Below are 14,967 nucleotides of genomic sequence, written 5' to 3' on the forward strand. Positions count from 1 at the left end.
GCTGCTTTCTCTTTTCTTCTCCTGGGATTCCCACAATGTGTATATTGGTATATTTGATGGTGTCCCACAGGTTCCTCAGGCAGCACTTTTTTAAAAAATATTTTTTAAAATTTATTTTTAAAAGGTACATCGATCACACAAAATGTTACATTAAAAAAATAGGGGATTCCCATATCCCCCACTCCTCACACCCCCCACTTTTCCAACGTCACCAACTTCTTTCGTTAGTGTGGTCCGTTCATTGCAATTGAACACATTTGGAGCACTGCCACACAGCATGGATTATAGTTTACATTATAGTTTACACTCTCTCCCAGTCCATTTGGTAGGTTATGGCAGGATAGTGTCCTACATCTGTCCCTGCAATGTCATTGAAGACAATTCCAAGTTCCAAAAATGCCCCCATATTACACCTCTATTTCCCTCTCCCTGCCTTAAGCAACTCCAGTAGCCACTGTCTCCATGTCAATGATATAATTTCTTCCATTGCTAGAATCACAGTAAGTCTATAGTAGAATACCACTAAGTCCACTCTAGTCCATATTTTATTCCCCAGTCCTGAGGACACTGGTAGTAGGCACTGGAACAACTCCACCTTTTAACTGAGCGGGGGCTTTGATCCCACATGACTGACAGTTGGGACTCTTGCTTGCAATTGTAGACTCTCGGTTCCTTGGTGTGGTAGTTGTCCATCTTCACCTCCTTGTTAGCTGTCCTGGGTGAGTCCAGTGAACTGGAGATCTCTTCACTTTTCTTCGTTCTTTCTTTCTGATTCTCAGACAGTTTGATTTCACTTGTTTTATCTTCAAGTTTTCTCATTTTTTTTTCTGGCAGCTCCAATCTGCTGTTGAACCCTTTTAGGGAAGTCTCATTTCTTTTACTGTGACATTCAGCCCTGTTTTGTTCTTTTTCTTAATTTCAGTCCTTCTGTTTTTCCCTTTGTGTTCCTGTTTTTGTTTTCTTGATTTCTTCTAGTTCTTGGTCCATGTTTTCCTTTAACTCTTTGAGTATTTTAAGGACCATTTTTTAAATGTGTTTCCCTGGAATGTCCCAGGTCTGGTCGTCCTCATTGATGGTTTCTAAGGCTTTAATCGTCTCCTTTGCCAGGTACATCACTTTCTGTTTTGTTTTTATTTTTTATTTTTTTCCTTCAGTGTTTTGTAACTCTTTGCTGAAACCTGGATATTTCGATATTTTAACATGTTAACACTGGAATTTAGACTGCAAGACGTCTGTTCCCTAAACTCATATCCAGCTAGTATTATGACAGAGCTGTCCTTGAATGCTGGGAGCTAGCAAAAAAAAAAAGAAGAAAAAGGGGAAAAAATCAAATACCCTTCCCAGTCTTTGTAGCCTGTGCAAGTGCTCTCCTTCATGACTTATCCACACACAGACTTTAGTGAATACCTCTAGGCCAGGGGTTCTTAACCTCTTTTGTTCCACGGGCTCCTTTGCCAGTCCGATGAAAGCCATGGACCCCTTACTAGGCCCACCGTATACTGTGTATTATTTAATAAATATGCCACACCCACACCAACATGTCCCCACACAAGAATGAATAATGGTTGTTTGGATTTCAGTTCATGTTCATGGACCCCTTATTAAGAATCTCTGCTAGGCCCCCTGCTCTGGGCTTAGGGGCCTCCCTGGTCTTTCTGCACATGTGTCTTGTCTTGGGCATACATGTGCGGCCCTAGGAATTCTCATGTTTACAGGGTTCTGAATGACCCCTCATCTCTAGGAAGCAGCTTCCTCACTGTCCTGGGCACTGCACTGTGTGTCCTACAGCCAGCAATCCCTTGCCTCAGGCAGCCACTTGTCTTTTCTCTCACAGCTTTCTGTTCAATTACTCTCTGAGCTGCCTTCATGCAGGGCAAGTCCTGGGACAGTGTGTCCCCTAAAGCCACCACCAGGCAGATTGAACCAGACATACATTCTCCCAGAATGTGTACGAGGGTAACTCTGCTCCCTCCAGAATCAGGATCAAGGGTTCGTACAGGGATCAAGGATCCGTACAGTGTGGGCCGGCTCCACACTGAGCTGGTGATGGATGGGTAGGCACAAGCCAGTCACAGCACCCAGAGATCTTATTGCTTTTAAGTAGCCTTTTTGTTGACTTAGTGGTCTCTCTGTACTGCAGTCCATTAACTTTGTTTGGAGCATTGAGAAAAATGTTTCTGCAAGTTCTTGCTGGTAGTTCAACGTTTCTGTATAGGAATTCTAATGACTTGCGAGTATAAATCATATACCCATCCATTATGCTGAACTTTGTTATTTGTCTTAATTGCTCATCTATTCTCTTTGATTTTTATGTACATCATCACATAATTTACAAATCAAAAATTTTATATTCTTTTTCTCTTCTTAGATATCTTAAAGATAGATATTTTCACATTTTTGCATTTGAAAGCATCATCTTGAGGTTTGTAAGTATGTGCTTCAGTTTTAATAGTGATACTGCAGGTACAGTAAACTAAAAATATGTGATTTTAAAATTGAGTTTATTCAGGAATACAACTTGGTACTATTTTGTTATGATATGCTGTCTCCCCAAACAGATTGTGAGCTCATTAATCATAAAGAGCATATGTTAGTCTTGAAAATATTGCCAGCACTGTGTGCAGAGTCCTAGATTAGGGGGATTTCTTAGTAACTCTTTTTGGGGTGAGATGCCCTGCGTCTTCCTCCTGTTAACCTCTTCTCCATGCCTGAACGCTTCTAAGAGAACGAGGCTTGAAATGCCAATCTTAAATTGGTGGGTAGCTGTGACTTATACTGGTTTCATATTTACAGTTCATTCATCAGGTGTTTATTAAATACCTACTCTTCAGCCCTCACCATCTGCATGATGTTACAGGAGTATCAGAAAAGTGTGAGGCATATTTTCTATCTTCAAAAATCTTATAAATCTGAATATGTCACTCATTCTTCTTAAACTCTTCTGGGCTCACATTGCCCCAAAAGTAAATAGTCATATAGACATACTAATGATAATAGATTGACATTTATTGAGCTAATCTTATATGCCAGGCACTCTGCCATGTATTTTACATGTATGTGCCCTTTTAATCTTCACAAAACCATGTGAGGTGCTTAGTGTCATTATCCCTATTTTATAGATAAGGAAATCTAAGTTTAAAGAGGTTAAGTTACAGCAAATGGCAGAGAAAGTTTGACCCTGTGCTCTTAAGCAGTGCTCCATGTTCTTTATTGTGGCACACAAGATCCCTTGTGATCTGGCCCTGACTTCATCTCTTGACCATTTGTTTCTTTTTTTTTTTTTAAAGATTTATTTTCATTTATTTAATTCCCCTCCCCTCCCCTCCCCTGGTTGTCTGTTTTCTGTGTCTTTTTGCTGCGTCTTGTTTCTTTGTCCGCTTCTGTTGTCGTCAGCGGCACTGGAAGTGTGGGCGGCGCCATCCCTCGGCAGGCTGCTCCCTCCTTCGAGCTGGGCGGCTCTCCTTATGGGTGCACTCCTTGCGCGTGGGGCTCCCCTACGCGGGGACACCCCTGTGTAGCAGGGCACTCCTTGCGCGCATCAGCACTGCGCATGGGCCAGCTCCACACGGGTCAAGGAGGCCCGGGGCTTGAACCGCGGACCTCCCATGTGGTAGACCGACGCCCTAACCACTGGGCCAAAGTCGGTTTCCCAGCCATTTGTTTCTTAACATCCAGCTTCAGCCATGCTGAACTACTTATCGATTCTTTTTTTTTTTTTTTTAAGATTTATTTATTTATTTAATTTCCCCCCCTCCCCTGGTTGTCTGTTCTTGGTGTCTATTTGCTGCGTCTTGTTTCTTTTGTCTGCTTTTGTTTCTTTGTCCGCTTCTGTTGTCGTCAGCGGCACAGGAAGTGTGGGCGGCGCCATTCCTGGGCAGGCTGCTCTTTCTTTTCACGCTGGGCGGCTTTCCTCACGGGCGCACTCCTTGCGCGTGGGGGCTCCCCCACGCGGGGGACACCCTTGGTGGCACGGCACTCCTTGCGCGCATCAGCACTGCGCATGGCCAGCTCCACACGGGTCAAGGAGGCCCGGGGTTTGAACCGCGGACCTCCCATATGGTAGACGGACGCCCTAACCACTGGGCCAAAGTCCGTTTCCCTCCTTATCGATTCTTTAGCTTGATATTTTCACATTCACTTTGTACCTTTGAAAAGACTGTTTTGTCTTTCAGAAAACCACCCTGCTAATTACTAGTAAGCTTATTTTCTAGGTCTAGGTGCCATTTCTACGTGTTTCTGTAGTATTGGTATCTTATTACAAGGTTTTTGTGACCTGTTTATTTTTTGTTTTCCTACTAATTGGGGACTATTTGTTATTTATCCCTGGATCCTCAGGACTGGTCCATGGTATCTGGCACTTAATAAGGATAGGGGTATCCGCCTAATCTAAGTTAGCTAGTAAATTGGAGGAAATGAGATACTCACATGAGAAGTTAACTCGTCCTATCATTAACTGGCAAGTGTGCAGTATAAATGGCAATAAAGGAGGTTAGTGAAGGGAGAAATGTAGGTGGCCCAGAGTAATAACAGAAGCCTTCTTTTCCAATAAGGTAGATTGGTTTTTGTCATCTCCATCAGTTTTGACTTTGAACATATCTACACTTACTGTATCCTGGGTTATTGGTTACCTCATTTCATTGTGATTTTCCTAGTCTCAATTTTAAAACATTTTATAGGCACCTCACCATTCCATTACTTTCAGCTGCTTGCTTCTATCCCCTCTCTCTGCCTGTCCAGCCCATTCAGTCACTTTTTCTTTTACTCTGTAGTGGTTTCCACACTTCAGTTTTACACAAAACTCTGTCAAAAAAAAACAGATTTGGGAGGCCTGCCAAGTGAATCCAGTTTGCTCATGTTAAAAGTTGCATTTTCTTCTGAATCTAAGTCTAGTACCAAGTAGATTCTCTAAGGTAAAATTAGATTTTCTCCAGAATACAGTCAGGTAGTAGAGCTGCTGTTCTCTAAACTCTTATATGTATTTCAAAGCACGTGTTACTCGTTTTTTTCATGCCTGGTTTTCAGTGCATTAGTGAGAAATTTTTCAAACTAGCTTGCTAAATGTACTTGCTGAGGAAGTTGTAAGATAAAGTTTTACTAACTAAAATGGGAATAATTCCTCAATAATGGAATGTTTAAAAGATAAAAACAGAATATGTGATTATTATAGTTTTAAATTTTGATTTTGTTTTATTTACCATTCAGTAGTATCTTGTTTTATATAAATACATGTGATTAGTTGACTTGGTTCTTTTCAGCTTACTCTGTTGTTCTGGAAGTGATGTAGGTGGTTTTTGTTTGTTTTTAAGATTTATTTTATTTATTCTCCCATCCCCCACCCTCTGTTGTCTGAGGTTGCTGTCTGCTCTCTGTGTCCATCTGCTGTGTGCTCTCTGTGTCTGCTCATCTTCTCTTTAGGAGGCACCAGGAGCTGAGCCTGGGACCTTGCATGTGGGAGAGAGGCACTCAACCGCTTGAGCCACCTCAGCTCCCTGGTTTGTTGAGTCTCTCATTGTCTTTCCACTGCGCCTGCTGGTCACGCCAACATGCCTTCCCCAGGAGGTACTGGAAACTGAACCCAGGACCTCCAATGTGGTAGGCGGAAACCCAGTCGCTCGAGCCACATCCGCTTCCCCTGATGTAGCTTTTATAATCTTTTCTTTTTTTTTTGCTAAGAAAAGTAAGTGGTATTTAATTGTTGGTAGTAATGAACTTTTTAGCAACTGGTCTTTTCCTCTTCTCACCCCTTTTTTTCCTAGCCAAATGATTTTGGAGTGCTGCTAATAAACCAAAGAGCTACTTGTGACCAGTCTTTCCTATAACATTAGTCTGATAATAGGAAAATTGGTTTCAAATTAATACGCATTGTATTTGTGTGTATAATAGAAAGCAGCATGTTGCTTGATCCCTTGTCTAAATGAACCAGGAATAAAACTGGGAAACAAAACTGAATAATATTCATTCACTTAAAAAAAAAAAAAAAGTCCTAACTGTTTACATTATTATTTTGTTTTAAGGGGAATCAAATTTGATTTTATCTATTATATTTATGAGAACTTACAAGTGGATGGCTTTTTTTTAGGACAAAGTTGTACAGAAAATACATTGTTTTCTGAACTTTGTCTCTATTTATTATTTTTATTTTAGTTTAGTTTTTGAGTAGATACATTTTTCCTTTTGGTGAGTGAGGACCAACTAAGGGTCTAATGTGATAAGAATCAAGAGTTTATCAGATTTCTAATTGTAACTTAAAGTCTAGTATAGTCTGCATTGCTTAATTTGAACTAAAGTTATTTGAAAATTCAGATCTCCTATTTCAGGGAGTAATTATTTAGAATGTAAAATAATTCCAAACACAACTAGTACATTTATTGCTGGTTCCTGTTAATATCTAATACACTTTGGTGATTTGAAATATTCAGGGTGTATGCATTATTGGGGAAATACATTTGTTAATGTAGTTGTTCACTTTATGTATTTAGCTTTATAATTGTTTTCTGCAACTTTGGTATTTTGTACTCTTTTTTAGATGTAAATTTAACTTGCTTTTCAAATCTGGTTTTATATTATGGATAAAAATAAGAATCTCTATAAATGCTTAAATATTAAATATTTGATCAGAAAAGGGAAAAGTTGATAAAAACGTACACTAACTGGATTTTTTGTGTGTGTAATAGCACTGAAAAGAGGCGCCGGGAGCAAGAAAATAAATATTTAGAAGAGCTAGCTGAATTGCTGTCTGCTAACATCAGTGACATTGACAGCTTGAGTGTAAAACCAGACAAATGCAAGATTTTGAAGAAGACAGTCGATCAAATACAGCTAATGAAGAGAATGGAACAAGGTAAACTGTGCCTGTATATTTCGTTATTAAGACACGTACAATATATGATTTTGGAAGAATTGGGTAGGTGGAAGGAACACTCTCTCATCCTGGCCCGATGGGGTTCCCACAGGGAAAGCTCCTCTGAGGGCGATTTTACATTAACTTTCTATATCATTCAAGGAAATAATCCATGGTGAGTAAGAACAGAAATAGTAAACAGAAGAACTGACACAAAAGAACTACAGATTAATAGCATCAATGTGAACAGACTGTAAATCGGTATGTTTAAAGCGCCTAAAGTTATAAAATAAAAATGAAACTATGAGAAAAAGAAGATGAATTTGGAAAAAGAAAAAAATAGTACTTAATAGAAGTAAAAGTTATGTCATTAAAAGTAAAAACTAGTGAACAAGTTAATAAGCAAACAAGAGATCTGAGGAAGTGACCAGAATGCAGCAGAGAAATAAGCTCCAAAATGTGTCTTCTAGGGATGAGTTTCCAAAAGAGAGTGAGGATAGAGGAGAGGTGAAATTCAAAGTGATGATGGCTGAATTGATAAAAGACATGGCTCATTAGATATAAGAACATACAATAAACAGATGCTCTTGAGGGAGACAGAAACTTGAAAAAGAACAATAAGAAATCTTTAGAAGAATTTAGATTATAGAAAAATATAGACTATCCTAGAATAAAGAAGATATTATATTTTCAAAATAAGAAAAGGGGGAAGCAGACTTGGCCCAATGGATAGGGCTTCTGCCTACCACATGGGAGGTCCAAGGTTCAAACTGAGGGCCTCCTTGACCCGTGTGGAGTTGGCCCATGTGCAGTGCTGATGAGCACAAGGAGTGCCCTGCCACACAGGGTGTTCCCTGAGTAGGGAAGCCCCACGCGCAAGGAGTGTGCCCCATAAGGAGAGCCACCGAGTGCGAAAGAAAGTGCAGCCTGCCCAAGAATGGTGCTGCACACACGGAGAGCTGACACAAGATGACACAACAAACAGAAACTCAGATTCCTGGTGCTGCTGATAAGGATAGAAGCAGTCACAGAAAAACACACAGCAAATGGACAAAGAGAGCAGACAACTGGGGGTGGGGGGGGTGGGGAGGGAGAGGAATAAATAAAAAAATAAAAATAAGAAAAGGATGCTATAAAAATTTAAAAATTAAGAACAAGGCAGGATTCTTAGGAATTATTAAAATATATATATAGTAGAAGAAATTAAAATTGTACAAGGGATAGAATATGAAGTTGAAGAATTCTCCCCATAAAACATAAAGCAAAAAGATAGAGATGGGAAATAGCAGAGAAAAGATAAGAATATTATTGATGAGAAAAAACAAACATACAAAAAAAGCAGAAAAGAAAAAGAAATCGGAGTGTGCTATGTGGTTCAATCGTTACTAATATTTACACAGCCACAGTAATGTAAAGACCAAACACTTACCTGCCCCAAAGTATGATATTAACTATACTGAGAAATGGTGGGGTAGAGGTGATAGAAAGTATATATGAAAGGGAAGGCAAAGTAAAAGATCTGTCCTTATCTTACATGGTGGAAAGCCACTTCTTAATGGCTAAGATTGAAATACCACAAAGTAGTAAGTAGTATATTTAGCAATATGGAGGTAAACAGAAAAAAAGAAACAGCTAAATGATATTAAAGTGACTCTCTCAAGGGAGAGAGAGAAATTTGAGGCAAGGAGAGTAAGGGAAGGAGAAATTGTTGTTACTTAGAAATAAGCCTCGTCAAACTATTTACTATTCAACTTTGTGAATGTATACTTTTGGTTAAAAGAGATTCGTTTTAGGAATAAAGGGTTAGCACAGTTCCTAGCTGGTATGTAGCAAGTTCAATAATATCAGCTACCACTACTTTAAAACATAATCAAAGAAAATACTACCAACACAAAAAAACAAACAATTATCAGGCCCAGATACTTTTACAAGTGACTTCTAACAAATCCTCAGAATAGATAATTTCATTTTTATACAAACTCTACCCCAAAATAGAAAAAGAATGCTAGCACCTGAACTCATTTTATGAGGTTAGTAAACCAAGGTATTAAATGAGAAAAGACTGGAATGAGAATGGAATAATATAAGCTTGCCTCATTTAAAAACATTAGAAAAAAAATTCTTTATAAAATACTGACAAATACAATCCATTTGTGAAGTATTAAAAAAGATACATTATGATTACATAGATTTTAACATTAGGAAAATATGTTACTTGGAAGAATTTAGTTAAACCTAACAGAATAAACATATTAATATGTCTCACTTTCCCCAGAAACTCCATTTAAAATGTTAGTTCAAAAATATAAAGGCAAGAACCTACAATAAGTAAGTGAATGGGTGAGTAGTTGTGAGCAGAGAAGAGCAGGCTATAAGATTTTAGAAACTGGAGAATATGTAGTCTAGTGACAACAAACTTAGCCGGCAGGAGAGATTAGTATTGTTAGCCTACACGGGGGTGAGCTAAGAGGCTATGCCCCATTCCCTGCTCAGTCTCAAAACACTGACAGTCTGGCTTGTATTCCCTCAGCAGAAGAAGGGAAGAAACTTCTGGGAAAATTAAAGGACATGCAGGACAAATGCGGACATTTGGGAATCCCCAAATAAAAGCCATTAGCTTCTTGCCTCACACCCAACCCTTTACACAGCTGCCAATCAGCTTTTTAGTACCTCTTTATATAAACTTTTAATATGAATAAAAAGCTAGATATTTCAGTAAAGCCTATAATATAAAAGACAACAATAACTACAACAACAACAAAACCAATAGAAAACATGGAACTCAAAGAAAACAGAGGTAATGCTGGGAGCTTAAAAAAACTTAAGACAACCAAACCCTTAGAGATGTCAGGTGATCATGGGTAAGGATTTTTGTCTGGTCAGCTTCGTGTTCCCCATGTTTAAAATAGTTCCTGGCTAAATTGTAGACTTTCCCTGAATATATGTTGAGTAAATGAAGGGTTAAAAGATAATTTGAAAAAATCTCTTAGAAAGTAAAATAAAAAAAGCAAGCAATGGAAAAAGGAGAGAAAAGATCAGAAATTTATAGGATTATTTCAGGCAGTGTAACAAGATTAGTCCCAGAAAACGGAAACAGATCAACTAGAAAGGAGGAAATTATAAGAGAAATAATATCAAAAAAATTCTCAGAACTAGAGGGATCTGAGTTTCCAGATTGACAGCACTCATGTAGTGCCCACAGAGTTAATAAAAAAGAAAGAAAAACACCAATGCGTAATTCCATGATATTTTAGAATACCAGCGGAAAATTTAAGAGAGAAGAAAAACAGTCACGCAGACTAAATGGCTTTCAAACTGGGTTCAGAGAGCTGGCACAGCAAGATGATTCAACAAAGGCAGACAAGCAGACACAGAAGAACACATAATGAATGGACACAGAGAGCAGACAGCAAACAAGCCGCAAGGTGGGGGGAAGGAAGATGGATAAATAAATAAGATCTGAAGCAAATAATTGCAGCTATGAAAACTGAATGGTTGCTGTGTGAATGTATTTTGTGTCATTTTCTGTATCTTTGGGGTCTATTTGAAACAGTTCACATTTAAAATGAAAAAAATGCATCTGTTTTCAATATTACTCATTTGATCTTTGGTGAACTAGCTAGTCTGACATTTGGAAACGTATTGTTTAAATTTTATGCTGTCTTAAAGTGATGGGATGGAATTTCAGCATCACCATCGCATATCATTTAGTAGTTGATTTTATCAGAGTATCATGACATGAATATGAAAAGTTAGCTAGTTTGTGCTAGCTCTCAAAAGGAAAAATAATTTCATCATTCCCTCTTCAATGGCAATTGATCAAATCAGAAAAAGAATATGTAGGAAATAATTCTTTTACAATTTATCTGTTTCTTTAAAACTTTTAGTGTGTACTTTTTTTTTAAGTTTTTTTTTAAAATTTCTCTCCCCTTCTCCCCCAGTTGTCTTCTCTCTGTATCCATTCTCTGTATGTTCTTCTGTGGCCGCTTCTATCCTTTATCAGCGGCCCCAGGAATCTGTGTTTCTTTTTGTTTCGTCATCTTGTTGTGTCAGCCCTCAGTGTGTGCGGCGCCATTCTTGGGCAGGCTGCACTTTCTTTGGCACTGGGCGCCTCTCCTTAAGGGGCGCACCCCTTGCATGTGGGGCTCCCCTGCGCGGGGTACACCCCTGTGTGGCACAGCACTCCTTGTGCGCATCAGCACTGAGCATGAGCCAGCTCCACTCGGGTCAAGGAGGCCCAGGGTTTGAACCGCGGACCTCCCATGTGGTAGGCAGACGCCCTAACCACTGGGCCAAGTCCACTTCCCTTGGGTGCACTTTTTAAAAAGTGTAAGCTGGTAGCATTTTTCTCACTGTTGGAGCACACGGTTTGTTAGGTAAAAATTAAAATTCTAATGCTGCTATTTATTAGTTACATGATTTGGGGCATGTAACCTTTGTGACCATCAATTTCATCATTGGTAAAATGAGAGTAATTGATATTAAATGTGAAAGCACCTAGATAGGAAGTAAATGTCATTTGAATCTGAAGTTATGTGACTCTGAGTCTTCATATACTTGCCTTTATGGAAATGAGCCCTTTTAGATGTTTGAATTTTTACGTTTTAAGTTTCTTTATTACAGAGAAATCAACAGCTGATGATGATGTACAGAAATCAGATATCTCATCCAGTAGCCAAGGAGTGATTGAAAAGGAATCTTTAGGACCTCTTCTTCTGGAGGTAGGTGTTCTCATTGACCCAGAAAGTGTAGCCAGAATATTTTTCTAGCCAGTTTTGTTTTTCTTCTCTATGTTCTTTTATGCCATGCATCCAATTTATAGATTATAAAGCAAAGTTTTTAAAGAACTTTTTATAATTATTTATTATGAAAACTATTTGACAGTTGTTACCAGTTCAGAATTAAATGTCAATAATAAACCTGAAAATATTTCATAAAGACATTCTAAATAATGGGAAACCGAAGCCTACTATGTAGTTTTGCCTTTATCTCCGGTATGGTTACAACTAGTTGGGGAAAATTAGTTATAGAATTATTTAGCTAGCTAAGTGCTATCTATCTATCTTAGAATCTAGCTATATATCTACTGTAAAATGTCACTTTGGGAAGAAGAATGCCTTACTCTCTTGCAGTAGGTATGGTCCTGAAAAGTTTACTGACTAAATTTTTTTAAATTGTTTATGTAAACATTCAAAGAGAACTCATTATTTTACAATTTTTCAAGCTTTGTAAAATGAAGCATTTTTAAACTTGAGTGACCAAGTTTAAATTTCTCCCTTGTTCTTCCCATCTAATCTCTGCTCCCTCTGTTCTCAACATAGATGCTTTGTTTCAAGCAGATCCATCACCTTAACTGCCCTTCTCATACCTACACATATAAAAGCACATGTACACAGATACTTTGTCTCCACAGTGTGTGCTTTTCTATCTCTAGGCCTAGTAATTTTATATATATGATTTGAGTTTGAAAGGTGCGTGTTTTTATACCCACATACACTTTATCCTTCCTTCCTTCCTTCCTCCCTCCCTCCTCTTATTTTCACCTCTTCCCCATAGTCCATTCTTTATTTTGAACAAACTGCTAAATATTTTTTACTCGTCTATTAGCAACTCCCCCCTCAACATCTAAATTCTTTATTTCTCCTCTGTATCATACAAGTGCTTTTTCATCTTAGGGTATTGGTTTTAATAATTTTTATTAGGGAGACAAGCAAAATTATAAAATAGAAAAGACAATGGTCATTGAAACTAGATTGGAAACAACAGTCCAAGTGAATGCATATGCACGTAACTGGGGAGAAAAAAACAATACAGGTTACATTCTGATTTTTAAAATTATATTCTTTTCACACTCATTAAATTAATCACATGATACACTACGACAGCTTGGGAAAGGTGTTGTAACAAGTATAGTAAAAATGTTAATGGAAGAATATAGATGGTGGATATACAGGTGTTTGATGTGAAATTCTTTCAACTTGGTATGATTTTTGAAAAATTTTTTTAAATACGTGAAGGGAAAATAAGTAAAAAAAATTAAAATGAATAGGTGCTTTGGGTTCATCTCCCACCTCACCTCCATCTCTGCCCCCAGCTCGCCCCCTGCCACCATCCCACTACTCACTTACACTTGGGCATCCTGGAGATCCGATCCATCGAAGCACTTCCTTATCTCCTCTGCTCTGCATGATGTTAGTTAACCAGTCTTCCATACTTTCTAGTTTTTCTGCCTTAGTGTTCTAAGTTTAAAACTGGCCCTAGAGCTTTAAATTCAATCTGTAGTTATTGAATGTATTTTCTACATATAGTGTTGTTTGAGGCACTGAAGAAGTATAAAGTATAGAGGTCCTTGAAGTTTCTGGGGTTCCTGTTGGAAAATGGTAATCACTTGAAGCCTAGTCTCTCCACACCTTCTTCAGAAACCACAGTGATCAACAAGGAGCGCAAATAGGTTACCCACAGGCTGAAGACAGCACAGCTGATGTCAGGAAATATCCTACCAACTTTATATAATCATCTGGTATTGCTGTGTGAGAAAAGTCCAAAACATTTAAAAATGAACAAAAATGGCCAAAAAATATCCATTCACAGCAACTACAAGAATAAAACAAGCTAAGAATCTGCTTTTTTGCAGCTGGTGAAACTTACCTGGAAAACCACCATGAACCTAAGGAAAACTGTGATATAACATTGCACATGAATTAAATGTTATTTAAAAAAGCATTTTCAAGTATGAAAGGACACATCAAATTAGAATTCCCAGAACTGAGAACAGGAAATATATGTGAACTCTTGACCTCAAAGAGCTGATAATATTTTATGAGCACTATATAATATTTATGAGCTTATAGATATGTAAAATAGGGTGTAAAATAGAATTACCAATAGATTTTCCAAGGAGTCATCTAGGCTACAGCCTAGAACTGTAGGACAGCCACTAGCAACATGTGGCTATTTAAATTTAATTTCATTTAATTAAAAATTCAGTTCCCGAGCCACATTTCAGGTACTTATCCACACATTGCTGGTAGCTACTGTATCAGACAGCACAGATATAGAAAAAGCTCTTTCATTCTTTCATTGATAGCCTGGTCTACAGGGGCTGTGCCAGGTGGAAGATTTGTACTTTTTAAAAATTATTAAATACCTACCATAATATGAGATAATTGCCATTGCTTTCAGGATAAATTCCTTATTGATCTGCTTTACCTTGAAGCTTTAAAAAAAAAAAACAACTTTTTGCTGTTAAATGTAACACAAATATAACAAGTGCAAACATGAAGACTTTTTTGATTTCTCAAGCCTCTTAAGTGGTCCCTCTGTCTTGAATGTCCTTTTCACCACCCCTCGTCCATAAAGCCTCGGCTCAAGTCTAACCCTCCTAGAAACATCACTGATGACCACCATCCATTCCCTCATCTTGGGTACCTCGCTCTGTGCTCAACCTTTGTGAATTCCTCTATTATACTCTATTGTAATTGTGTGTACCTGCCTTTGTCCCTTCAGAGACTATAAAACAGATAATTTATTGTATAATCTGAGGGGCTTTGTCCACTGTCTGACACAAAGGTGATACTCAGTTTAGTTTGTATAGTCATTCAAAATCAGGGCACATGAAAAGCCTTGGCCACCGGGAACCCTGCTAGGAGAACCAAGGTGGTCCTCTTTCAAGACAGACAGTCCTGGGCAGAGAGGAAATCCTCTCACGTGGACTATTTTGTACTCTGTGGACTGGCATTTGTTATCAGCTCCTGTGTGCAGCACAGCATAAGACCAGCAGTCAGGACTTGGAGAAACAAGAAAACACCTTCCCAGTAGCATACCTGAAAGTTAACTGTATGCACAGCATATGAGGGAACTTGTAGAACAAGTACACGTATTAGCGGATTGTGTTAACCATTTTTAGAAATTAGAGTTGTTTTTAAATCCATAGGAACAGTCTCAAGGAATATCCCTGAAATGTAACCAGTATTATGTTTTGGGAATGAGATTTTGGTGAATCTTAAAAAAAAAAAAAAGAAACACCAAGTTCCTTAAATATGAGAGTACTTCCCTGTACTCATCTAAACCCAAAATAGTGTAGCAAAGGATTTATCTAGTGTTAAGGTTTTTAGATTATCAATCAC

The 14,967-nt window shown here is 38.1% G+C and overlaps 1 protein-coding gene across 7 annotated transcripts in view; it reads left to right on the forward strand.

The window, feature by feature from the left end:
* NCOA1 (nuclear receptor coactivator 1) overlaps positions 1–14,967 on the forward strand; it is a 293,327-nt gene that overhangs the window by 188,127 nt on the left and 90,233 nt on the right. For all 7 annotated transcript variants that reach the window (XM_058287710.2, XM_058287708.2, XM_071211904.1 and 4 more), the window contains 2 exons: positions 6,675–6,841; positions 11,465–11,562. In XM_058287710.2, coding sequence (XP_058143693.1) covers positions 6,675–6,841; positions 11,465–11,562 — 265 coding nt within the window. The remainder of the gene's footprint in view (positions 1–6,674; positions 6,842–11,464; positions 11,563–14,967) is intronic.

Source organism: Dasypus novemcinctus, chromosome 25 (assembly GCF_030445035.2).
Source record: "Dasypus novemcinctus isolate mDasNov1 chromosome 25, mDasNov1.1.hap2, whole genome shotgun sequence".
In the NCBI taxonomy this organism is placed as follows: Eukaryota; Metazoa; Chordata; class Mammalia; order Cingulata; family Dasypodidae; genus Dasypus; species Dasypus novemcinctus.